This window comes from Manis javanica, chromosome 5 (genome assembly GCF_040802235.1).
Source record: "Manis javanica isolate MJ-LG chromosome 5, MJ_LKY, whole genome shotgun sequence".
In the NCBI taxonomy this organism is placed as follows: domain Eukaryota; kingdom Metazoa; phylum Chordata; class Mammalia; order Pholidota; family Manidae; genus Manis; species Manis javanica.
The window spans coordinates 83494437-83521674 of NC_133160.1; the positions used below are offsets into that span (position 1 = coordinate 83494437).

At 39.4% G+C, this 27238-nt stretch overlaps 1 protein-coding gene across 8 annotated transcripts in view; it reads left to right on the forward strand.

Annotated features, from left to right (window-relative positions):
* The first annotated feature begins 4476 nt into the window (after positions 1–4476).
* The window catches only part of ETNPPL (ethanolamine-phosphate phospho-lyase), a 65916-nt gene continuing 43154 nt past the window's right edge, over positions 4477–27238 (forward strand). Inside the window, exons 1-15 of one of the 8 annotated variants that reach the window (XR_012131629.1) lie at positions 4477–4696; positions 7095–7213; positions 7456–7615; positions 9429–9503; positions 12262–12352; positions 13261–13377; positions 15284–15366; positions 15974–16199; positions 17040–17194; positions 17853–17942; positions 18164–18294; positions 19503–19570; positions 21403–21580; positions 23602–23758; positions 24792–25643. Coding sequence is in view for 4 of the 8 variants with exons in the window: in XM_017660770.3 (XP_017516259.1) it covers positions 4641–4696; positions 7095–7213; positions 7456–7615; positions 9429–9503; positions 12262–12352; positions 13261–13377; positions 15284–15366; positions 15974–16199; positions 17040–17194; positions 17853–17942; positions 18164–18294; positions 19503–19570; positions 21403–21564 (1533 nt within the window). In the remaining 4 variants the exon portion in view is untranslated. Of the gene's footprint in view, positions 4697–7094; positions 7214–7455; positions 7616–9428; positions 9504–12261; positions 12353–13260; positions 13378–15283; positions 15367–15973; positions 16200–17039; positions 17195–17852; positions 17943–18163; positions 18295–19502; positions 19571–20707; positions 21278–21402; positions 22038–23601; positions 23759–24791; positions 25644–27238 lie in introns of those variants that run through there. The other 7 variants (XR_012131631.1, XR_012131630.1, XM_017660770.3 and 4 more) reach the window with 7 other exon arrangements.

The following is a 27238-nucleotide window of genomic DNA, read 5'->3' on the forward strand; positions in this document are numbered from 1 at the left end:
GAATTTGTGTTCTGACAAAGCATTGTATAGAACGAACTGTTAACTTTTATCCATCTTTATTTTGATACTATTGTGTGTCCATTCTTTATTTAAAGACTGTCCTTGGACTTAGTTAATATTATATATTGCACATTGTGAAATAAGTTAAACAATGGGGAAATAATCTTCTTGCAACAGTAACTTGCTTTCCCCTAAAAGATAATGAGTCTGAGTATCTCCCTGAAGAAATCGTTAAAATATAAGTTGGCAGTCACCGGTACAACTAGAAGGAGCAGTTTCAAGGGCTATAACTTGTAGGTACTTAGATCTTCAGTGCAAGGTATTAAGTCTTTAAATGTGTCTTGCAGTCAGTCAGTCAGTCAGTCAGCCAACAAATATTTATTGGTCTAACATGTGCACAGCACTGTGCTAGTGCGGGGGTACACTGAGAAAGAAGACATGTAAAGACCAGAAAGAGGATTAAAACAGAAGAACAGGGCAACTGAGAATTATCTGAGATGGAGTAATCAAGAATGACCTCTCTGAGGCTGTCTGTGACATTTAAACAGAAACTGAAGCAGATGCAAATCTTTGAAGTAACTAAGGGCAAGGAATACCAGTGTGGTGGGTCTGTGTTGAGGGTGGCAGTGGGGAGTGGGGGTGGGGATGGGGGTGGCTGGAGAAGAAAACTGGAAGTCATTGATGGGTTTTAAGGAAGGAGAGGATAAGACCATCCTTCATAGGGTGGGAAGGGGAAGCAAGGAAATTAATTACAGAGTGCTTTTGCATTAGGTCTCAGGAGAAAAGCAGGAGGCTTACATAAGGTGGTAATAGATAGGGTATATTTTCAAAGAAGAATCGACTGGACTTAAAAAATAATTTGACATGGGGATGGGGTTGAGAAAAAGATAGGAATTACCCAAGATTCCTACTTCTGGTTTAGGATCATCTCCCTTAGTTTATTTCCTTCAAGTAACTTACCACAGTGAACACAGTTGAAGCCATTACCTTCTTAATTTGTTTGTTTACTTGTTTATTCTTTCCATCTAGAATAATGCTGGCTAACAGAAAAACAATGCAAGCCTCATCTGTAATTCTTAATTTGCTAGTAACCACATTCAAAAGGAAATATTAATTTTAGTGATATAGTTTACTTAATTCAATATATCCAAAATATTATCTCAACAAGTAACCAATATAGAAAGTAATGAGAGTTTACATTTGTGTGTGTGTGTACTAAGTCTCCAAAATATTGTATGTATTTTACACTGACAGCACATCTCAATTCAGACTAGCCACATTTTAACTCCGTAGTGGCTAGTGGCTATGTGCTGGTATGAGCCACTGAGGGTGGGTCCATTCAGTCTAGTTCATCGTTTATTTTCAGCAACTGCAACATTTAGCGACATACAGGGAGCATTTGATAAATTTTGAATGAATGAATAAATGCCTGGTGATGAGAGCCTTTTTGGAGTTATTCATTTTAGGGGTGGGGATCAAAGCTTCCATTTTGAACTCATTCAATCTGAGGTGTCTGTGAGACCTCTAGTTGGAGAAGTCAAGAAAGCATATGGATAGGAGAGCCTGGGATCTGGATAAAGACATCAGTTTGACACCTTGATGCAAGGGGATTATTGTGGATTATTTTGGGAAAGAGAGCCAAGAAAAGAAAGGGCCCAGACCCTACCCTCAGTGATACCAACATTTAAATGTTGAGTGAGAGAAGAGGAAAATCAGGAGAATGTGTGGTGTTAAGACATCAAAAGAGTTAAGTTTCTCAGGGAGAAAGGAGCAGTCAACTGCTAAGAGGTCAAGTAAAAATATATACCTCTCTGAGGTTGCCCACACTCCCCTTTCTCTAAGTGCATACTTTTGCCTTAAATAAAGACTTCTCATTGCTCTGTGTTTTGTCTCTGTGCTCTTCCAGTGGTAATCATCTTTGTTACTTTGCTATTTCATTCAATTTTCTAGACTTAAGCACAAGTCTTCACTCTTTCTGTCCTACTTCAGATGAGAAGGGAGGGGCTACTGAGATCTCTGATTTGGGCTTGCAGATTCCCTTTGCCTGAGGGACTCAGACAGACTGCAGCTGTATGATCATGCTCTTTAGAAGCCTGCCTGAAAATCTCCTTTCTTTGCCTTTGGGAAGTTCTCAGAACATAATCTTACTCCATCCAGTGCTCTGCGGCTCCCCCAGATCCTGCGGTGGTAGGGGCTTAGTTCCCACACAGTGCAAATCAAGTGGACACAGAACACCAGGTGATCCTGACTTCAGGAGTTGGCAAAGGATCTGCCCTACACTGAGAAGGAATTAAGTGAACTTTCCTTTCCTCCCTTTGCTCTTCCTTGCACTGTGCTGCCTGCATAGCTGCTGCCATTCACTGCTTCTCTCACTTTAATAGTTTCTTTCTTACCTACACTCATCTGACCTGTTCAGAATTCTTTCTCATCAGAGTCAAGAACCCTCCTCTCCTGTCTGGGTTGAGTTCTCACCTAGTGTGCAGGGAAAGACCTCCCCAGACGCAGCTGCCTGACAACACTACGAGGAACAAGGTGTCAAAAATTCTAGGTGTTATAATTGGAGGTCAAAAGGCACTGAGGAAATTTGCAATAACCCCCAGTTAGGTAATATTGGCCTAGTTCCTTACTTTAAAGATGATGCCAAATGTCTATTAATTCTCAAACCCCTGGTAAAGTCACAGATACTCATGCTCCTTCCATGAACCTCTATGGTCCCATGTTATTCCCAGTGCTTTAAAATATATTCTTTAAATAATGCTGGACTAGAGTTTTGGGTTCTAGATCTGCCTCTTCCATAAACTACCAGGTATCTTGACCTTTTGAAGGCCAAATTTCTTTGTATTTCAAAAAAAAGAGAGATCTCTCTCTGACTTAAGTATTACCGAGGGCTTAAAGGATATAATTGTGAAAAGTGTGGCAGGAATGTTAAGATCTCAATGTGCCTATCTTCTTAGTCCTTTAAAAAAAATTTTTTTAAGGCCCACTTAAGGTCTTAGGATGCTGTCTTTAAGGTTTTCGTGAATGGGGCAAAAAGCTGGGGGAGGGGGAGGCGGTGTCCACTGAGAGGCATTATGTCACCATCCACAGTCAGTCCTCTAGATAATTCTGTAAGATAAATTTAATACAAGCAATTTATTGATCCTGTTCTCCAAGATAGTGGTTACCCTCAAGCCCTGGGAGCCTATCATTTAGGACTGCTTGCCCTGCCTTAAGATAGATTGTTAGCTGATTACCAAAGAATATGTTAAGAATCTTACCTCCTAACTCCCTGGTTTTTAAAACGGAATCTGAGTCTTAAGATGGAGTTCCTCCTCTTCTTACTATACTATTTATCACATTTTTCATCATAGGCAGGAAAAATTAATCATGACGCTTGTCTCATGTCCCTGCCCTACCCCAGTAGGACTCCATTTCCTCAATGCAGTTTTACTACTCCTACAGTGCCTTAGTGTAAATTAATAACAACTTTATTCAAGAGAAAGGTCATTTGCTAACATTTTTCAAGTGTGTTGTTATAGGTAAATTAAGTTTCTTTATTGCCTTTCAAAGCACATAAAGAATGGCATAATCTAGTTTAAACTCTGTGGCTAAGTAGTTGTGTGACCTTGAATAAGACTGTATCTTTCCTGTGCTTTCCTGCATCCTTATCTACAGAACAGAGGGGTTAAACCAGATGATATCTAGTTGTTAAAGTAATTTATGATTTAATGTTATAGTTAATTAGGGTTAACTCTGTCCACATATTTAACTTCAAATTTGATCAGTGTGCAAAGGTCATCCTAAACAAAATCAAGAAACCTAGGAATGAATTCCAAGTGCACCACCAGGTAGAGGTATAATTGTGGATAAGAGGGGATAACTTCACTTTTCCCCTGTGTTAATAGGATTATACTCATGCTTACCTTTCAGGATTGTTTTGAGGACTGAATTTTTCTGATCTGTATTTTACTAGAGAAATTAGAAGTGCAACTATTGTTAAAGTAGATGTTTGAAACACTGTATATATTATCACTCCCAACAAATAACAGGTGAAGGATAATAAATAAGGATAAATAACTTATTTATCCTTAGGGCATACAACTTGTTACATTTGATGAGTGGCCACAGATTATGGCATTGGAATACTCTCAATGTGAGAATGAAGACAACTGTAACCTTGGTATCTCCAGAGAGCACCTGTCTTTGAATGTTTACAAGAAAATAGGGGCATACAGTAAAAATGAAACAAGAAAATGGGAAGGAAAGAAATCACAAAAAAAGGAAGGCGCAATTAGGAAATTAAAGGCGAATTAGAAGAAGCAGCAGGGACGGGGAGGGGAAGCTGGCATCAGCAGGGCAGGAGCGGAGCCAGTTAGATTGGGGGCAGAGGTAGGTGGCGAACGAGTGGCTAGTCCAGTGACTTGCCAAGGAGGCACCGGGCCGAGGAGGAGGGAGGAGGGTGGGGCTTGGCAAAGGGCAAAGGCAGGACAAGACTTAAAAAGGAGATGACTCTAGATAGTTGATGCCACGAGCGACGCCCAGGGCAAGGAAACCCAACGAGAGATCACAGGAGGAAAGGCCCAGCACGGAGGCCGCCCTCGGGCTCGCGAGGAGCGCGCAGACCGAGAGCAGAGCTCCTGGGAGCGCCGCAGCCCGGCACCATGTGCGAGCTGTACAGCAAGCAGGACACCCTGGCACTGAGGAGCAGGCACATCGGGTAAGGGCTCCCTGCCCCGAGGGAAGGCGCAGAGACGGGGAGACGGCGAGAGCGGGGCGCGCCGGAGCTCCGCGAGGACGGCTGCCGCGGATGCAGGACGCGCCGCCGCCGCCCAGCCGGCTCCCGGGGCTCCCCGCGCTCCGCCGCCCGCCGACAACAGGCGGCTGCCGGTCAGGAGGGCCACCAGCCCGAGGAGTAAACACCCGCCGAGGGTGGGCGCCGGCAGGGAGGCGGGTCGCTCTTCGCCACGCCCAGCGACGCAAAACTTTCAAAACTATGAACGCAGAAGTATTTTTGATGATGGCAATTTTTGAACACAAACTGATACTTGACAACTTTTGTTTAAAGTGAGCTTCCTCTTCCTGCATGTTTGGTTAAGAGGTAAAGGGTTAATCCAGGAATAAAAAAAAACAAAAAACGTTGGAACCTCTTTCTTAAGACTAAGATGCTTCTTACCTATCCTGGTCTGTCAAACTGTGCCCTCACTGCAATTCGACAAGGCAGTATCCCTCTTATCTACTTTTGTTTTGCGCCTGTTCTAAACGACTTGGTCACACCCTGGTGAGAGTACAGGACTGAACGGTAAATCAGACCTGGCCTCTGGTCCTAGCGGGCTGTCATGTTCCCTGTGTGACCTCTGTCAAATTTAATGTCTTCTTCTATGAAAGTTTGCAAAACATTATGCTTCACAGGAGCGCGTGAGAGTGAGATTAATAAATGTGAGTACGTTTTTAAAAAGGTAAATGTAAATATGAATGATGATTGTAGCCACTGGTGATCCCTTGCCACCAAAATCAAAGACCTGCATTATTTACGTGTAATTAATAAGCGTTCAAGTGGGTAGGTGTGAGAAAGGACTGGGGGACACAGGAAAGAAAAGAGCCAATATCCTCTTGGAAGAAATGCTGGGGAGTCTCTCATACTGATCTGATCTCAACCTGGTAGGTTTCTAGATGGTTTAAGATAGTAGTCAGATCTCTGTCCAGCCGCGTGTAACATAGAATGCTCAGATTCCTCTCTCACTGCCTGATCCCTCCCTTACTTTTATCTAATCACCACTCCTCTCTGTTAATTTTCGATCCTATCTGGTTAGACTCCAATGAAATCTAATAATTTCTGATGTGAGCAGAACAAATTCTGTACAAGGAGGAGTGTAGCCATCGACTGGAATAATAATTTTACCTGAAGTCTGAGTGGTCAGGTAGAAAGGATGTTAACAAGGCAAGGTGAAGTCTGCAGTTTTCAGCCCACGCTTGTAACAAAAGTTTTCTCTGGATTTTAACTCATACGTATAAGTTAAAGCTGAGTTTGCTCACCATTTTAGGGGGTGATTCTTAATTTTAGGCAATTTTAAAATTTAAGATTGTTCACAATAATCAAAATACTTCCTAAACAGTTGCATATCCATTAAATAAATAGGTATTTAATTATCCTCTAAACTAACTCCAATATGTATGGCATTTTTGTGCATGCAAAATAACCAAAATAAAAATGATATATGCAGCTTTAATTTCTAAATGTCCATAGAGCCAAGATCAAAAGCTTTTGTTGATGTTACTTTGTTGCTAAAATTTATACTCCAGATGTTCATCCAAATAACCAAAAACATGAATGACTTTTTATTATGCTCAAAAGAGTGGGGTTAATTGTTAGGAAGAATTAGATTTCATTATTTAAGAGGAGAAAATCCATTTGATTCAGAACAGGTACCACTGACCAGACATGGAAATGAACTATAAAATCTTCACAATATTTAACACTAGGTTATTTGTATTCAGCTTTCAGTGCTATTCGTTTCTTTATAAATTAGATTAGAAGGAGAGAGAGAGAGAGAGGAGAGAGAAAGCAAGCACTATCTTGGGACATGGTATAAGACAATCTACTTTCAAATTCTGGTTTTCTCTCTTACTGGCTATGTAATCTTGAATGTTTCCTAATCTTGTCTGTGCCTCAGTTTCCTCTCTATAAAAGTAAAAATGTTCATAACCCCATTATGTGATTATTGGGAGTATTAAATGAAATAATACTTGGAATACTGTCAGCTCCTGACACATAGTAAGCCCCCCAAAATGGATCAGGGGGTCCCCTGAACAGAATTTCCCAAAGGAAAATTAGTCATTGGTTTGTATAATTAGAGCCATCAGAGCAGTTGACCCAAGTGCTTCTGAGTTGGCAAATCATGGCAAATTTAGGATAACAAGCATAAGAAATGTGAGCAGTGTCACAAATAGGGGATTAAGGTAAAAGTTTCCAGTCTAATATGAAATGAAAAAAAAAGTACGTTGTTCTTTCCCTTTCCTTTATGCAGTTGTAATATTCCACTGATCATGACCTTCATTGAGAAGCAAAAGCACAGATCAAACTACCAGACCAAAGTGTTTCCTTTCATTATTTCTAGGCCCTCATGCAAAGTTTTCTTTGCTGCGGATCCCATCAAAATAGTGCGAGCCCAGCGGCAGTACATGTTTGACGAGCAAGGTGCACAGTACTTGGACTGCATCAACAATGTTGCCCATGGTAAATGTTCTTTGTTGCTTCTTGAAGGATGCATTTAGGCAAGAGTGAGACTTGGCACCATTAATATTTATCCCAGGAATTGCAGTGGCTGTGAGTCCTTGGCTGAACGGGGGCAGCAGTCACAGCAAAATGTGGGAGAGAAAGCAGCTCATCTATTTTTTTGCTTGCTTCAGGATCCCCCTCACTTTCCAGGCATTTCGAACTGTAGCTCATTTGAGGGGTTTGTGTTTTCTAACTTGTAGTGGGACACTGTCACCCAGAAGTGGTCAAAGCTGCCCTGAAACAGATGGAACTGCTCAATACAAATTCTCGATTCCTGCATGACAACATTGTTGAGTATGCCAAGCGCCTTTCAGCAACCCTGCCGGAGAAACTCTCTGTTTGCTATTTTACAAATTCAGGGTATGTTTCAAGTTTCCCCACCCACCCCCATTCCCACCAATCTCTTTGTTTACTCTCTCACACATACCTTTCTTTTTGATTCGTGATGGAGCACAGATGGTGAAAAGGTTTTTTGAGATTTTTGCCTTCTACTAAGTAACTACACACTGGAGACTTGACGGTATTGGTTTTTCTGCTCTACTCTGTGAGCGGATTGTAGATAGGATGCAGGACAGAGCCCATCACAACAATCTGATGATCAACATGTGCATGCAACTCAACTTATTATTGCCACGGATTTCTTGGTGAAAGACCGGGAAAGCATACCTTTAAGTATCCCTAGAGGATAGGTACTTGGATCATAACCATGGTAAAAAATATTCAAGTCTGGTGTTCATGTGAGAAAATCTAACTAGTCAAATGACACTCATCTCTTCAGGCAGAAGTGTAAGTAGCTAAAGAATTGATCATCCTAGATAGTTCTTTCAAAGCAAGAGTGAAGTATTTTAGCAAGGAAAGAACTACCAAACAAGCTCTAACTTTTGTAAGATTTGTTACTGATTTGTTTTCTTAGGCAATTAAGCATATTTCCCCAATACAAACAGAAAGAAAGGAGGAGTAAATTCAAGTGGATAGGTTCCAACTTTTAAATTCTGTGAATTCAAATTATTATGTATCTGTTTTATGGAATATTTTAAAGACGTTAAAAAGTATGTTTTGAAAATGCCTGCTTAATGACATGTGGAAATCTCACAGTGCAATGTTATGTTGGGAGGAAAGCTGTGCAGCCAGCATAAACTCATGTTTTAAAAATGATACATATATGTACATGTATTAAAACTACTAGAAATTCTTTAACATAAATGTTCCATTATATGATTCTTTGATTTACTTTTCTCTTTTCAATGAGATATTTTAAAACCAAATCTATAACCAGAAGATGGTTCTCTTTTTCTTTGTAAAGAATCAATCCTAATATTTTAGGATCTGATGTGTTATAAAGCATTCTTGCCTCAAAAAATTAAATATAGTATTGGATTTTTTACTTCTAAAGAATCTTACATTGCCAAAGAAGGATTAGTCCTAAAGAGCACTGCCACCAAAGACTGGAGGACAAAGAATAACCGTGGAGTCAAACAGGCTCCAGTCTGAATGCTGGCTCTACCTCTTATTAGCTGTGAGAACTTACTCTGGTTGTTTAACCTCTCTGAGGCTGTTTCCTCATCTATAAAAGGTAGTTGGCAATACTTGGCTGGCAGAGTAGCTATGATCATAAATATAAGCAAAACACTCAATATGATGTCTGGCAGATAGTAAACATTTAACAAATGATTATTTTCTTCCTCTGTGTTTGAATGGTATGTTTAGACTCCCTAAATGAGATAGAAAAATCATGATATTCATTTTATAAATAAGGAGCTAATCAAATACCAGGTCAGTCAAACATCATTTAATAGCCAAGTTAATGGGTCCTTGTCACACCCCATTCCTCCATTGAGATCAGCCTTCCTGCAGGCTTCCTAGCATCCTCAGCGTTTGTCACCTACTGATGTGGCTCAGCTGGAGAGAAGTGTGAAATGAGCAGCTCATCTTTAATTTGTATAGGGTTTCCTCTGCACATCTCATTCTTCACTGAAGATGTTTGGGGAACATGTATTGGAAGAATGAAGTGAGTTTGCTCAGTGGGCAAGACTGAAAGGACGAGAGAGGAATTCAGCTAATTTCTTTATAAATGTCTGAATAACTAGAATCTTAAAAAACTTTTGTAATGAACATTTTAAAATATTTTGAGAGGCACTTACATCACATTGACTCTTCTATTGTATCTTTATAGATCTGAAGCCAATGACTTAGCCTTACGCCTGGCTTGGCAGTTCAGAGGCCACCAAGACGTGATCACTCTTGACCAGTAAGTCTTGGACTTTTGCAAGACTTCTAAGCAGGAGCTCCTTCAGAGATGAAATTATACTGATCCTATCCATACTAACACCATAAGCACATATGGAGGAGGGAGAGTGTGTGGCACAATGATTTTTATTATGTTTTAAGGGATCAAGGTCAGATTAGGTCTGGAGGGTACTTAATTCTTCTAAGTACCTGCAAACAGGGGAGGGCCTGCTGGGGGCTGTGGTCATGGCCTCATGGGTTTTACATGAATCGGGGCCTGCTTTTCATACATTAACTATTTACTGAGCCACTACAATGTGTAAGTAACTCAATATTTTTTTAAATAAAAATAAAAAAAATTAATTTCCTAAACATCCAAGCATTCATGTCACTGTTGTGATTACCCAATGTAACTAATGTACAAGATACAATTTAGAGCAAATTTTAAAGAAAGCAAGCACCCAAATAAAAGATAGTATTTCCTCATTGGTGTGTGACTATTAACAATCACTATTAATCTTATCTCCCAAACATGAATTTTTATTACATTTTAAACAAGAACTCTGACAAGTATTATCTTCATTAAGGAGATTTTTTTCTTAAATGTTCTGTGTACCTCTCCACTCCACTAATCTCAGGCACAGGACTAAACTGAGCACGTACCTCATTTCTGTTTTTTTTCCCTCAGCAATATTTCAAGACTATATTACTGGATTTACATCTATTCTTCTAATTAAGTGCTGTCTTATAGGAATATAATATGAGCCACATAAGGAATTTAAAATTTTCTAGTAACGATTATATCCAAAATAGCATCATTTCAACATATAATCAATATAAAAGATACTGATAATCTTCTTTTCTTTTTTGTATTAAGTCTTCAGAATCCCACATGTGTCTTACATGTACAGCACATCTCAATTCAGGCTTGCTGCATTTCAAGTGCTCAGGAGCTGCCTGTGAGGGGCGGCTGCCACGGGGAACAGAGCAGCTCAAAGTACTGAATGTCATGCCTTTCAGTGATGGATGCAGCGACCGCCCTTTGCTCCAGCTACCACAATAGAGCTGCAGTGAGCATTCTTGCACATGCGCTGTTATAGACCTTCCTGAGGACTTCTTTGGGATAAACACCCAGAAACAGGATTGCTAGGCCACAGGGGTACTATGAACATTGTTAATTTGACCACCCCCAGATCAGTCTCCAGAGTGCTTGCAACACTCCACACAGTGCATAAAATTGCCCATTTTCCCATATTCTCACCAAAACCTAACAGTATCTTGCTTTCTCATTTTTTCCCTATTTTCTGCCGGTCTAATAGGTATAAAATGATATCTATGTTGTTTTAACTTGCAATTATATAATTTTAATTTGCAATTTAATTTACTAATCATAAGTTTCAGTATATCTTCATATACTTATTATGCATTCATGAATTCTCTTCTGAGAATTACCTGTCCATATTTTTTGCCCATTTTAGTATTGGAATTCTCATCCTTTTCTTGTTGGTTTATGGTGGTTTGTATAGCCTAGATCAGAGGATCTTAACCTTGACTGTGTTTTAGAAATACCTGGGGAAATCTTTTTTCAATGCCAATTCCCCAGCTCCACCCCACACCAATAAAAAAGAATCTCTGGAGGTGAAGTTTAGGAAACTGTATATTTTTAAGTTTCCCAAGTAATCATAATATGCAGGCAGAGTTGAGAACCACCATTTTGGACATTAATCTCTTTAGCTAGAGACATTTCAATATCATTTCCTAATGTGTCGTCTGTCTTTTGACTTTGTCCATGGTATCTATCCTTCAACAGAAATCTTTAATTTTGATCAAATCAAATAAGTAAAATTTTCAGCTTATGGTTTGTGTTATCTAAGTTTTGTTAATATCTTTTCCCCAACAGCCATCCTACCTGCTAGATCATGAAAATGTTCTTCTTCATTTTCTTCTACTACCTTTATAATTACTCCTCATATTGAATCCACCTGGAATGTACTGTGTTACTGTTTATGTATGGATGTGTCTCTAAGCTCACCTTCTGTCCCAGTCATCTCTTTGTTCTTATCCAAACAGTACATAAGTTTTATTACAATGGCTTTGTAGCATGTTTTAATCTATGGTAGGGGAAGTCCTCCCTCTTTGCTTTTCCTATTCATGGTCCTTTTATAATTTATTTTCCAGATCTCCTAATTATATTTCTGGGCAAGGAACAGAAAAGGGAACATCATAGCCACTTGTATTTTAAGTGAGAAAAAGGAATTTCATAGCCACTTGATCACCTCTATTCTTAGTTCTTCTTGAAGAGACCAACTTGTATTTGCTGAATACATGCAATTGGACACCCCTTAGAGACCATCCTGAACATAAATACAGTCCATTTTATGATATAACGTTGTTTATAAAATTTAGTGGGATTTAACTATCACATCACTTTTAAAGAATAAATGCACATCACTTTTTTATGAAGCTATAGAAAATAATTTTGTGCTTTTCAACAACCTGATTTAGCAGATCTAATATAATCCAATGAAGTTAGGGTTTTTTTGTCCTGCTAAAAAAAAATGTTCTGTGAGGATACATACTTGGCTTTCTATGTGTTTTCTTACATGAATCAGAACTGGACAAATTAAATGGGCAGTCTTGCCAAGAAAAATTAGATCCCGTACAGTTAAATCTGGCACCAATGTTGAGATTCTCCCTGGATGATACACAATGTTATGTTTCATGTACCAGAAAAGCATTCTTCTTTGAGTGTTTTTGGTTACTGTTCTTTTTCTTCTCAGTGCTTACCATGGTCACCTGTCATCTTTAATTGAGATCAGTCCATATAAATTTCGAAAGGGCAAAGATGTCAAGAAAGAATTTGTGCATGTGGTAGGTATCTTAGAATCCAAGAATCAGAATGTAGGTATTGGAAGAATGCCTAATGATAATCCAGTCCAACCCGTTCATTGAAATGAAACCATCAAAAAGAAACTAAGACCTAGAACAGTTATGTGGTTTACTAAAGTCAGAGAGTTCCATGACAGGGTGTGGTTTAAAATCCATTAATGACTATCACAATGGACAAGTTAGTATAGTGGTTTGATAGATATCATTCACAGTTCTCATTTTATTTTTCTTGCCCCAAGATCTTCAACTGCTTTTCCTATCACTGATGTCAGCTGAAAATTCAGAGTTGAATCAGAAATTCAGAGTTATTGTCTTAAAATTAAATTGCTTTATGCTAAATTAATTTATAGATTTACTGGGTGAAATAAATAATGAATAAAGAAAATAAAACCAATCAAGCTGCAGAAAAAGTAAAACTCATTTGGTTTAATTAGGGGTTAGTAGACTTTTTAAAGAGAATCATTAATACCTTCCTTCACGTTTTTAAGATCTGGAATCAGTGCTAAAGTACTCTAGTTTCCTAAGTGATTGCAATTTACTATACAGTTATCGAGTTGGTTTTTTTAGTATACAATAGTTAATATAGTTTCTATTCAGTGAAATTTTCAAATAATATAATCACACTTGTTGATCTGAATTTGCCCCTTTTATGAATAAGGAGGCAGTCTTGAATTACAAGGGTCTAGTAGGTAATCCAAGTCCTGTTCACAATGCTGAGATTACAGTTCTCACAGAATTCAGAAATGTTAAGGAAAAGAACAAAAGAACTTAGTCACTTAAATCCACATGCTCACCTTTCTAATATGCTCTTATGAAGAAATGCCTTTTTTTTTAAGTTCATTTGTTCAAGAGTCAAATCCATGAGACACTGTATTATTTGCTGTTTTCAGGCACCAAATCCAGATACTTACAGAGGAAAATACAGAGAAGACCATGCGGACCCAGCTGGTGCTTATGCAGATGAGGTGAAGAAAATTATTGAAGAAGCTCATAGCAGTGGAAGGAAGGTTTGTATTTACAGCTTTGGAAATATTTTAACACCTTTTCTAAAATGGATTGAAATCACTGTGATACACTGGAGAGGTGGAAAAGGATTACATTCTTCTCTGGTTACATTTCCACTTGGTTCATATTTCAAAAATTCATTATCATAGTCATGCCTCTAAGACTATCTCTTTTTATTTATCCTGGAAATGAAATCACCATGCCCTTTCCAGAACTGGTGGCCTAATTTTGACCTTCCCAGTGGAACGTAGTCTTTGGTCCAAAGGGGTGGAGGTGGGGGAGGATTGAGGAAGGTGCTAGCCCACGAACAGACTATTCCAACAGAGAGTAGCACAAAGGGCCAGTGCATGGGGAAGAGAAAGGAAGGGGTGGGGTGGAGTGGCCCTGGGGCCTCACGACCAGTGCAGACTCCCAGGCCCAGAGTGCCCTGGGGCTTCCCTTGAACTGGTTCAACTTTCCTAAAGCTGCAGAGCCTGGGTAGTCCAAGGCAAAAACTGTTCTCCCAATTTGGACCCAGACTCCTAAGGCAGAACCAGATCCTCCAGAGCAGGAAAAGGATTTCCGGTTTCTCAGTCTTCACCCTGTCTTCAGCTTAACATTAAATTCTTGCCCACTGGGAGGTTACTCAGGTGGAGCTTTAATGTGATTTGACACATGCTTTGCCTTCAAACTAGCTTATGGCATTTACATGGCTATAAAAAAAAATCTTAACTGAGATGAAAATAAAGCGTTCCCTTTTTTTCCAATTCAAATATTTTTATTTTAATGACTGGAAAGTCATTTGCATTTCTGCATTTCTGAAGTGTTTCTTCCTTTTCTTCCCATCCCATTCATTTGTCATATCTTCTGAAATGATATCTGTGCAGTTGGACCTACGCTCTACCTGCTGTGGGGAGCTTCATACTCTTTTCCTCTTCAGATGTAGCCAATCCTCTTTTCACGAACCATAATTCCTCTGGTGAAACAAAGTTTACATTACCAAGACCATATCATCTTTTTGCTGCTAAAAAGGCTTGGATAATTTTTTGAGGACATTAGCATTCAGTGCTGATTGAATTGATGCTGTCTTGATGACAGTGCTGAAGGCCATGAACTCTGTGAGTTGGATTCTTCAGTATATTAGATGTGCTAACAAAGTCATGGAATTTTAGAGGAGAAATCTCTTGAGTCTAATGGCCTTACTTTATAGCTAATAAACAAAGTGTTTAAAAGTGGAGAACTTAAGCCAAAGTGATACAGTTACTAAGAGCTGATCTGGACCAGAACCTTCGTTCTCTTGCCTTTGTATCTCATACTATTTCTATTCTTTCTCTTCTTAAATCAGTGTTATTTATTTTCTACTTCTCCTTTCCTATACTCCAGAACACTTCCTCTGTAGTTCCAATGGTGAACTAATTCCTTTGAGTTAAGCCTGGTTCAAAGAAATACAGCAAAGTAGTTAAAGTGTGTGGCCACAAGTTACTCTCCCATTTCTTTAGTGCAAATTTGAGGCTAGGCTGTCCTGTTTCACCAGCCTGAGGAAACAGACACCCAGTTTTGTGTTTAGAACCTGGGTGATTTTTTAGTCTTATCAAAGACTGATCAAGCAATCAAGCCACTAGTCCTATATAGTTGGTTCTAATGAAGACACAGCATTTAAATGAATCATGGAGAAACAGGAGGCACCCGCTCTTCCATTTCTTGTGGTGGGTTCACTGGTACTTTAGAAACTCAGAAATGAATGCTTCAGATCAGGTGCTTTTCCAGCATAGACAGCTTTTCTTTTCTTTTGTATCAAATGACCTATTTGCCATTTGCCACACATCCATTCCTAATCATTTGTTAAACAACCCACTCTATAAGAAGTCCTCTCTTTTAGGGAGTTTGAGGGGGCCCTAATGGACTTTGACCCCATCTTTTCTTGTATAGATTGCTGCCTTTATTGCTGAATCCATGCAGAGTTGTGGCGGACAAATAATTCCTCCAGCAGGCTACTTCCAGAAAGTGGCAGAGTATGTACTTGACTTGGGCATCCTGGGTCATATTTCAGGCACTGTGACGATTATAGGGCCATACTGGTTGCTAAAATAGTGAAGTACTTCCAGACTAGCTGGTAAATAGCCACTTGGTAGTGCCTGTCACCTCAGGACTCCTAGAACTACTACACCTTCCCAAGACCCAGCAAATAAAGGGTTTGCACATGGTCCAGCAGGGGCACCTCAGCTCTCTGCTCCAGTCTGCAGCCTGGCATCCTCACTGATTGGCTGGTGCCCAAGCCTTACCAATTATTAAAAATTTGAAGACTAACCCTGCTAAACACTACTTCTTATTCACTCCTTATTCTTCCCACTTAAAATACTTTAAGTACAGCTTACTTTAAGCAGCACAAACACGAATAATGTACAGTATGTCTAATCTAGAAGTATGTGTTTAGATTACAAAGTCAGTAACATCACAAAGATGTCACTGGGGATTTGAGCACTGAAATGTTTTTAAAAAATATTACAAACTTCAGGTTAACAATATTTGTTTAAATTCTCTATAATCTGTATCTTTGTGGGTGGGTTTGGGAACTCTTCAGTGACCTGAAAACATTAGAACTGCCCTTTTGCTTTTCAGATATGTACACAGAGCTGGGGGTGTGTTTATAGCTGATGAAGTTCAGGTAGGCTTTGGCCGAGTTGGGAAACATTTCTGGAGCTTCCAAATGCACGGTGAGGACTTTGTTCCGGATATTGTCACAATGGGAAAACCAATGGGCAATGGCCACCCAATGGCGTGTGTGGTAACAACCCAAGAAATAGCAGAAGCCTTCAGCAGCTCTGGGATGGAGTATTTCAATACGGTAAGTTTTGGCCAATGTAGTACAAAATAAAGCTCAGTATTGCCAGTTACCCAGCCTAGCCAGACTTTGATCTAACTATATGTCATTCTATCTGGCATTATTCTCCTTGTATTTCCCCTTATAGGTCTTTCCTCATGCTAAAATGTCCTTATTAATTGTTTCAGTGATAAATGGCTGCCCGGCTAAACTCTAGAGGTTAAGCTATTTCATTAACAGATAATATGACCTGCTTTGTTTTGCATCACACTTAAATTCCCCAAACACTTCTGAAGTGTTTAGATGACTGAGTACTATAAATGTTCCTGTCATAGGAAATACTAAATTTATACTTTTGGGAAATGTTGTTTCATTGGTTTTACCCCCCAAAATCCTAAGCCTTAAGTGTGGAAAAATTATTATGACTTGTGAAGTATGTATAATGGACTTCTTAACAGCTAATAGTAAGATTCAAATCTAAGGACATGAACTGATTGGAGATAATGTCATTGTTTAGCTGTTTTCACAAAACTGTTCAAGGGCAGAAATCCATATTTCTGAACCACACTTGGAAATCCTTAATTCCCAAACACAATGTCTGTTTTTTGATTAGATGAACTAATAAGTTGCCTGGTAGTCCTGCATACCAGTTATCTGGCATGGAGAATATAATTGAAATGAGTTTTTTCTCAATCCTAAATGAATAGAATCTGGCTATATTCTAAATCTAAAATGCTAATATAACAAGAGAATGTTTTATTGAAGTTATATCTTTACTTGCTTATGTATGAGCCAAATTTCTCATAGATGAAGCAAGGCCACTAATTCAACTATTACGTTTTTTCATTGATCTTTCTGCTGTAGTATGGAGGAAATCCAGTGTCTTCTGCTGTTGGTTTGGCTGTCCTGGATGTAATTGAAAATGAAGACCTTCAAGGAAATGCCACAAGAGTAGGGAATTATCTTACAGAGTTACTGAATGAGCAGAAGATGAAACATACTTTGATAGGAGATATCAGGTATGTTTATCATGAAGGTGTCACAGAGATAGCTTTCATTTTCATTTTTCCAAAGGAAAATAGCTTATATTTTATCTTATATTTGATCTTATAAATTTAAAATAAATTACATAAAACTAAATCTAGAAAACCCTGAAAAACATAAAGAACAAAACTCGTTCTTAACCCAGAAGCCAGATATCCATCACCCCTGTTAACTTTTGATGTGTATCTTTCCTGACTTTTATACCTAAAAAATAAACAAATAAAGCTGGAATAATTTCAGCACCTAAAGATGAAAAGAAAGAACTTAAAGTAACTCTGAATGATCTATTAAAAATTTTGACAACCTGGACACTTGATTTTTTTTGTAGCTATGTATAAACATCAAACATTTATCATCATTAATGTCCTGCATAACTGAAGAGCATGAGAAGGTTGTATTTAAGCCTTTTTCTTTTATAATTAAATGAAAAATACCAGATGACAAAAACTAGCAAGAGCTCTGGGTGCTAGTATGTATGTTGGAATCTTGGATTAGTTAGAATCAATAACAATTACCCTCAAAGGGAATCACTCAGCTTCAAATTAAACTGAAGTTTGGGGACAGTGTCAGCTTTCTATGACAATGCTTCATACAGTATGTACCAAATTTTCTTTCTCCGTCTCCCTCCCTCAGGGGTGTTGGCCTTTTTATCGGCATTGACTTGGTGAAGGACCATCGGAAGAGAACCCCCGCCACAGCCGAAGCTCAACACGTCATCTACCAGTAATCACACCCCCACACCTTTTTGATGTCTTGTCTTGAAAGATGTTCACCCCCTTGAAAGCTTTTTTACTTCCTCCAACCCCTCCAAATAAGGGAAGTTTGAGACACGTGCAGTTTATAAATGTGGGCTTCTTGTGAATACTACACTGTTCTACGTTCCCATCATTCTCAAATGATCTTAGTTGTCATTTGTACTCACATGTATTTTCTGTGCTAATTAGGATGAAAGAGAAAAGAGTACTTCTCAGTGCTGATGGACCTCACAGAAATGTGCTTAAAATAAAACCACCTATGTGCTTCACTGAAGAAGATGCAAAGTTTATGGTGGACCGACTTGATGGGATTCTAACAGGTCTGTCCCCAGATGGTTAAGATACCTTCCTGCTCTCTACCGTCCTCTACCATCATACACAACTGTGCACCTTGTTACTGATGACAGAGGTGAAGGGCAGTGAAAATGAATATGTAACTTGGTGGCTAGAAGTAGGAAAATACAGCTGAAAAATGGCAACTACATGAACTCTTAAATTGAAATTTTCTGTTTGTACTCACACAACTCCAAATCTAAGTTTTTACTGAAATGACACATGGTTTTATTTTTGTTATTTATTTTCACTTTTAAAAAAAACTGCATGTCTGCCTTGGACCATGCACCACCAATGCTTACTCTAATATTTCTGCATTGTCCCATGAAAATACATGAAACATTCTTAATAAAAATTAAAGGCTATCGGTTAATAGTTATTTGCTGTATGTTATATCATTTGACTTTATGTGTATTTCACATATTACAGTTTAATTTTTGAAGACCTTTGTTTGTCATTCAGAATTATAGCCATAATTTACCTTTTATTTGCCTGTGTTACATAACTGGTTTAATGTGCTTTTCCATTATGAGCATAAATTGAGATTAAAGAGGAAGCAACAGTGTAAAACCACATTGGAAAACATAAAACACTGTCAAATGTTACATCATTTTTGTGGTTGTTTCAGTTATATTTTTAGGATTCAACCTCTCTGCTCCCTTGTCAGTCTTCTATTAGGATAAGGAGGATAAACCAGAATGTAGAGCAGGGTAGCATACAAAACAGATAATTAATGTTTGGAAACTTGAGTTTCCAAATTATTTGTAATATGGTCACCATCTTTGGACCAAGAGTATGTTCACACCTAAACCTGGCAAACTTCCTTACACACCTGTGTTTGCTCTGGTCCCCTTGAAGGGCCAGGTGGAAGAAAGTATAGGTTGGGGCAAATCTGTCACTATTACCTAAAAGCCAAGTCAGCACTTGAGCATTGTTAATAGTGGGCTGAAGATTTCCTTTGAATAAAGTGACCGAGGCATAGCTAACAGAGGCTCAGTACCACTTGTAAATGACAATAATGAAAGGCTACAATAAAAGTTTAAAAACAGCAAGTTGAATAGCAGCACTTTTGAAACACATTACATTTACTTCTTTATTCTTCATTAAGGATATTACTACAGATACCAAAAATTTGTGTGTGTGGTATTGTTTTTAAGATTTTTATGTTATTCTGTCTTCTTCATTGTGTCTTCAGTTTTAGAAGAAGTCATTGGAGCTCAAAATGAGAGTGTGATTTCTGAGAATACTCCATGCAGAACAAAGGTAAGAGTCTGATACTTTACTTTTGGGAGAAAGTTTAGAGCTTTGGGATTTCGAGAAAAAGTATTGTAAATTTTTTAAAAATTGTACAATGATATCTAGAATAAAATCTGCCTTTGCTAGGGTTGACTGATTGTTGCAATTTTGAGTTCACAATTAAATTTCAAGTCAATTGTCACACCGTTTGAAAGGAATAAAGCCAAGACCCATTCTTACAGGATCATGCCCAGACCCCAAAACACCCTTAGATCTGCAAAGAGGACCTTCAAAAATATAGAAATGAAAATAAATGTCCTTCCTCTTTGTCTGAGGCCACCTGACACTGCCTTGGATTCCCACACACCACCCCTTAAAATCAGCAGAAGCAAGCAGTGTGGCTCTAAAATGCCAGTTTGGTCCTGAAGTGAACCATGTATAAACTTCGAACGGCAGCCAGAGCCTGCGAACTGTCCGGCACCCAGTGTCCTAGTTTCTGCATTTGATGTGCTTCCAGCAGAGGGCCTTTCCGTTCGCCCCAGGGTGTGAGAAAGAGCTCCTTGAGCCCAGGGAAACAAAGGGCAAAAAACTTGAGAGGCTTTGTTGCATAATTTGTTATTTGTTTATGACTGGGTTGCATAAAGGAACACTCAGTGCCTCCCACATGTCCAGTGCAGTCAGCTAAGTCCTTCTCCTGATTGAAAAACATTAGGCCCTTTGAATGATAGCAAATGATTTGCTAACAGGACTGCTTCTGTCTCTTGGTACAACACAACCAATTACAGAAATCAATTTTTAACTGCTCTTCAAGTAGCTTTTCAAGTCTAGGACAGAATCCCAGCTGTAAGAACTCAGCAAGCATTGAAAAGGAGCTTACAAAGGGAGCTCACCATGGGAAATCCCACTTTACAGTTAGCAAAGTTAGTGTACATATTTCTGAAATTTTGGCTTGGAGTCCCAGATTTAATGTTGACATCACATTTCAAATGTCTATGGAGGATGTCAGTCAGGGTTAGAGAGGAACAGGCAGCATTGTTGTGTCGTGTTGTATTCTGTTCTGTTCTCCCGTGGGTCGTGTTTGGTATTGGCCTGTTGCATCAGCATGTGGAAGCTGGACCGGTTTGAGGTGGAGGGCCCACTACGGTTTGTTCGCCTGTCTTACAGATGGCCAATGAAGCCCACTCAGAACTGCTCAGTGACAGCACCCCAGACTCCAGAGAAAATCCCAGCCAAAAGAGAAATGGATTGTGCACAGATAGACATACACTGCTCAGTAAGAGGCTGAAGACATGAGAGATCAGAATTTTAAAGCAAGATAAATGTCCAGTTATAGAGAATTAATTAAAATGTCTTCAGTTAATAGCTGTATTGTACCCTGTAAAGGTAGAATTTGCAGTCCAATTAGAAGTGCAAATAAATAGGTCCCTGGGTGATAAGAATGAGCCAGATGATAATCAAACCATGTCAAGATTATTCACTCAGCCTCTAGCCTGTTAGTGCCTTACGAGATTCCTGAAAGTACTTCATTTAGTCTGCTAATTTAAGCATCAAAACTGAATTTTCAGTTGGCAGTTTTATGCCTCACATTTTAATGTTTGAAATGGGAGAGTAAAAACAGTAGGTTCCTTAACTTTGGACACTTAGTGCCTTATAACAAGAATGAATCATTCTTTAATGACTTAATTTATATCTATTTATGGACTAAAGTAAAATAAAAGATGATGTAAAACAAAATGTTTTTACTAGAAAAGTGTTCACTCTTCTTTTGCAGAGAATATTAGGATTGGGGTGGTAAAATCAAAGCCATTTGGAACAAAAATGATGTATAGCAAATGTTAAGAAGTGCATGAATAATTCAGACTTTTGGCAGGGCAATACATCAATCAAGATTGAGGCTTTGCAGGTGGGGAGGGACAAGGAGCAGACCCAGAAACACTCATAATGATGTCGCTGAGCAGCAGCAGGAGCCAAAGCTCTGTGGCCATAAGTCAGAGACCTCAGCTCTGTCTCTCAGGTGGTGACACCTCGACAAGTCTGGTAAGAAATTAACTTTCAACCAATTACCTTCCCTTCTCATCAAGTTTATTGTCACCTCCACACACTCCCTCACACACAAGAGCAGGAGTGCACACACACACATGCATTTCTAACCAGACATTGACAAAGGGGAATGAGGAAACTTACAACCTCAAAAATCTCTTCCTTACATGCAGGTGCCACTTGGAGGCTAGTATATGAACTGGAAGAAATTTGAATTTCAGTACTGACTTCTGGTTATCTTCATTGCCTTCCCAGCAGCTATTAAACTTTTTGTTTTGGTTTTTGTTCATAAAGAAAAGAAAACAATTTGGCTATGTCTATGTCATGATAATTGAGAGGGATGTTGGGAGGGGAGTTAATTGTAAAAAGCTTCCTTTCTGAGTTGGTCATAAATTAAAATGCTATAAAAAGGCAAGACCTCATTATTAAAATCTTTTTGCTCCTAAAAGTATAACTGACTCTGTGGATCCTGCTTAGATAATGCGGAGGTTGGCTTCCAGGAGGTGACAAAGAAGGGTGACTACAGAAGTCTCTGTGGTTTGCTTCTAGGAAAACACTTAGGAGCTGATCAGCCCCTTGGCAGTGCGGGTGAGCCCTCTTGTGTGCAGCCCACGCTGGCGTACTTGGAAAGTGCTTGTCTCCTTCTCTTATTGGAGCTGGTTTATATGCTGAGAGAGGAAGGAAAAACCCACACCTGGGTTATAAGTTTTCCAAGTATAAAATAATAGAAACCAAAACACTTTATTCTTCAGTATGCTTCACTCTTCTTCATTACCTGTAAGTTGGGTTTTTATAAGGAGAGATATAGAAACAAGTGACTCCTTCCTGAACACAACAGAGACAACCTGTGGGTGAGGTTCCTGGCAGCTGCCTCATTTCTGTGATGCCAAATAGAGGTTGTATCAGTTTGGATCCCCTGGGACTCAAGATAGAGTCTCGAGATAGATTAGAAGCTCAAGAAATCAAATAGGGGTAACGCCTGTGAGGATGAAGGAGCCAGGAAGCAGGAGGAAGCAGGAAAAGTGTTTGGGTCTGACACCTGTGACAGAAGAGCCCCACACTCAGCACAGCACTGAGGAGGTCCCAGCACGTCAGGGAGCTCAGTGCGAAGGCTGCCCCTCCAGGAGGCTGCGCTGGGCAGAAGGGCAGGCCCTGGTATCCTTGCTGACTTTCCTCACTGGCTGGCAGATCCCAGCGACAACACCCTGGGCTTAAATGCTGCCGTGGGCCTTGGAGGCCCTGAAGCTGGAGGCCGCCAGCTGACCGCACTCCTCACCAGGCTCCTCTCAAGTGGAGAGCAGAGCAGAACACCCCCCGGGGGCGGCCGTCGTCACCCCTATCGCCACACAGGTCCATCTCCCCACACACTTGGGGGAGCAGCTCTTCAGTGGTCCCCACGGGTTCTCTCTTCCCGGAGGGGAGAATTGAAAGAACGAAGTTAGTGAAGCAAACAGCTCCTGACACAGCAGACAGTCTCAGGGCCACAGCTGGGATTCATCATCTCCCTGCTCCACGTCTGAAATTATACTCACCCTCAGCAATCATTTATGGATGTCCTAATGATAGTAGACATTATGATTTCTCCCACTACTCATTCCTACTAGGAGTGTGAGCCATTGGAAAGAACGCCTTTCTCAGGCCAGGGCCGAGGTACTTGTCCACTCAGGTCAAGTAGTACCAAGAGACACTGAAGCCTGTCATGTGAGTTCCGCATGTATTCCTGTCTTTCCCACTTTGAAACAGCATCCCTACCTCCTTCTGCCGATCAAGCTCAGTTGCCATTATGGTGACCCCACCTGCTGCTTCCTAGATGCAAGGAGGCCACAGTGCTCAGTTGTCAGTTGTAGCTTATAGTTTAACAGGAACCTTGTTTTGTTACTTGGCAAAAGTCCATCCCTGTGGGGACCAGGGCCTCCAACCCTGCAGATCCCCAAGCTGTAGGGATGGGAAGAACAAAATTCTCCGCCGAGTCGTTGATGGTAAGAGGGGCCATTCCTGCATTCACCTTTTGCATCCAGGACCCTGTTGGGGGCACAGTGCCATCTGGAGGTCCCTGATTGAGTACAGATACTGCATTTTGAAGGACTGCACCCCATCCTTGCAGAGTATTACCTCTGAGCTGATGCTTCAGCTGCATCTTTCGGGAAGGTGTTCCAGTGACAGCTTCTGGATGGTGTAAGTATAATGCAGCCAATCAATCTCATGGTTATGGGCCTACCCTGAACATCTTCACTGTAAGGTGGGTTCCCCCTTCTGAGTTCCCTGGGGGATTCCTTGCCCGTGGATCAGACATAAGCCCTTGGTTTGTGGTTCTGGCTCAGGCCATGCAAGTAGGAAAAGCAAAGACAAACCCATATTCCAAACAGAAGTCTGTTCCTGTGCAAACAGACCATTGGTCCTGCCAAGATGGAAGGGGCCTGACGTAGTAGTCAGCTTGACACCAAGCAGCCAGTTGATCTCAAGGAATAGTGTCATATCGGGCACTCAGTGTCCATCTCGATTGCAGGCAGATTAGGTACTCGAAGGGGCAACAGCTGGATCTGTCCTGGTGAATGGGAATCCACACTGTGGGCCAGTGCATTGCGCCCTTCTCTGCCACTGTGGTGGCTCAGATGGTCCAGATCTCTTCTGACCAGTTACGACAGAGGGCAAGAAGAGTTAACATAGCTCTGGAGCAAAAGTATAAAAATTATTGTTGTCTATTCCAGAGGAATTATTTTCTTTTCTGATTGCTTAAAAATAAGTGTATTCTTCAAATTAGTAACCACATATCCTGTACATGAGGCTTTCCTAATCTGCCCTAGCAACATGCTCCCTCCAGCCCTGCAGCTGCAGTTGGAGCTACTGCTTGGTTGAACTTGCTGTAGTGTACAGTCATTTTCCAACTGTCCCCAGATTACACAGAAGCCAAATCAGCTACTTAGGAGGAGACATGAGAGAAACAACCACTCCTGCATCCTTAGATTTTTAGGAGAGGCACTGTTTTCCACCATTAGTACTCAGAATGTAATATGGTCTTTGATTTACCATTTTGGTTGGAGAGGGTAAGGGCAGGTGGGTGGAAAGGGGTTTCAGAGGCTTCCAGTTCTTCCACCCGGGCTTCTCTGCTATGATGGCTCTTCCTCCAGACCAAGGACCCAGTGGGGGGGGAGGGGGTGTCACTCAACTGCCACATATGTCCATCCTGATCATATATTTTGGGAACTAGGGAAACAAACACAGGTGGCCTTTACCAGTGACGGCTTGAAGAACACTGAATTTTCCTGCCTACATCCATCTAAGAAGGCTTGGCGCTCACCTGATGAAAAGGGAAGGCTTCCTTTGGGGCTGCCTAGGGAGCAGAGCTTATACTGGGCTCTTTATGAATAGGAGATGGAGGGGTATTCCTCAAGGAGAGCAGTTTTTAAAAACTCAATTTCCAAGACTGGACATCTATCTTAGCGTAGAAGTGATGACAATTCAAGATCTCTATACTGTTTAGAGACAAGGAATCTATGCCTTGATGAGCCTATATCTTGTTAGATTTATTCAGAGGTATATGATACATTTTGGTGCCACTATAAATAGCATCTTTTTCAAAGGCTCATTTTCCGGTTGTTCTTAGTGTTCAGAAATTCAGTTCATTTTTGTCTATTGACCTTGATTTCACCAAATTCATTCAACTCACTTGCAAATTCCAAAAATTTGTCAATTCTTTTAGATTTGTGCATCTATATTTATATCATCTGAGAAAAATGACAGCTTTAGTTGTTCCTATATCTTTTATTTTTTTCATTTTGCCAGGACCTCCAGTATGATCATTACCCTTGTTACCAGTTTCAAAGGGAAAGCATTTAACATTTCACCACTAAGCATAATATTTGCTGCAGATTTGTGTGTTGTGAATATCTTAATAACATTGAGGATAATACCTTCAATTCCTGCTTTGCCACAAGTATTGATCATAATGGATGATCAATTTTACCAAAGGATGTTTGTATCTATTTAAATGATTATGATTTTCTCCTTTATTCTGTCAGTGTGTTTATTATAATGATTTTCTCTTATTCTAGCTTATGATCCTTTTCTTAATAACTGCCTATCAATCTTCTAGTTCTCTCTCTGAGGAATTCCTTTCATTATGTATTCCTTAAAGCCACTTTACATTGTCCCTTGGATTTCACTGTTAATTTTCTTCACATCAATAGCTGCTTTGTGTTTTGTTATATAATTTTTACTGTATTTTAAATTTTTTCTACATGTTTCCCCATGTTTTTATTTTGAAAAATTGTAAACCTTTCACATAGTAGTGCAAATTCCATGTATCCTTCACCCAGATTCATCAAGTGTAGTATTTTGGCCCATTTACTTTCTTGTCTATGTTGCTACACACACACTTTCTGGCTTCTGCTAAGGCTTTTGCGCCATTTGAGATTTAGTCACTGGCATGAAGGCTATTTAATCTAAATATTTCACCTTGTCTTTCCCCAAAACAAGAGCATTCTTGTACAAATCAGTTATCTTGTTAGGGACATTTACCATTAATTTATAATATTATCTAATATATAATTCATATTCAAATTTCCTAAATTGTGTCAATAGTGTCCTAACAGCCTTTTTAAAAAATTCTGAACCCTAACAAACCTGCAAAGCATTTAGTTGTCACTTCTGCTCAGTCTCCTTTGATCTAGAGTATTTCCCTGTCTATCTCATCACACTGACACTTTTGAAGAGTCCAAGCCAGTTGGACTTTCACACGTGAAAATAAATCTGAAATTAACCCAACTTGGTCATGATGCATTACATATGTATAATATGTAATATATAATTATATTTTGTATATACACAAAGATTCTAGCAAACCAAACCCATATTCATTAAAATCCAATATTAGAATATTAACTGGGAATTTTATCTTCATCCTGGTCAATGCAAGGACTTTAGAATATTTTTGTTTCATTTATCCCCCTCTGAATGTTACTGTTTTTTATCTTAAGCCTGTAATTTAAGTTCTCTCTCTCTGAATGTATATATATATAAACATATGTATGTATATATGTGTGTGTATATATACATTCTAATATATAATTCATATATATATATAGTTTTATATATATACTTCTTATTGCTCTTCATTATTTCTTTCTATCTGGAATTACTTTCTTTTTTTCTTGAAGAACATCCTTTTAGTATTTGTTTAGAGTGGGCCCTCAGCTTAGCTCCCCTATTTGACTGATAGAAAAACAGGCTGTATTTGAAGATGGATTGGGTGAGGTGCCCCACATCTTTAGAGGCAAAGCTGGTACTGGCACCCAAATAACTGACTCCTAGGCCAGTGCTTTTTCCTATACATCATTTTTAAATGTTTGGGGTCAGAGACATAAAAGAGTAATCAACTGACATGGATGATTGAATCTACTAATGAAATGTTATAAAACCAGTTATTCTGATGAATTGGCTATAAACTATAAGCATGCAAAAGTAAAACAGTTTATCAGCCAGTGGCAGACACAAAAATATTAATTAGAAAAACTCACCCAAGTGACATAGTAAGAAATACACAATAATTCTACTAGGTCATATTGACCTGAATGTAATGAAACAGTGGCCACTACATGCTGATATATGCATCCTTGCAACCTTTTATGCCAATAACAGTATCATCTGTGAACTGAA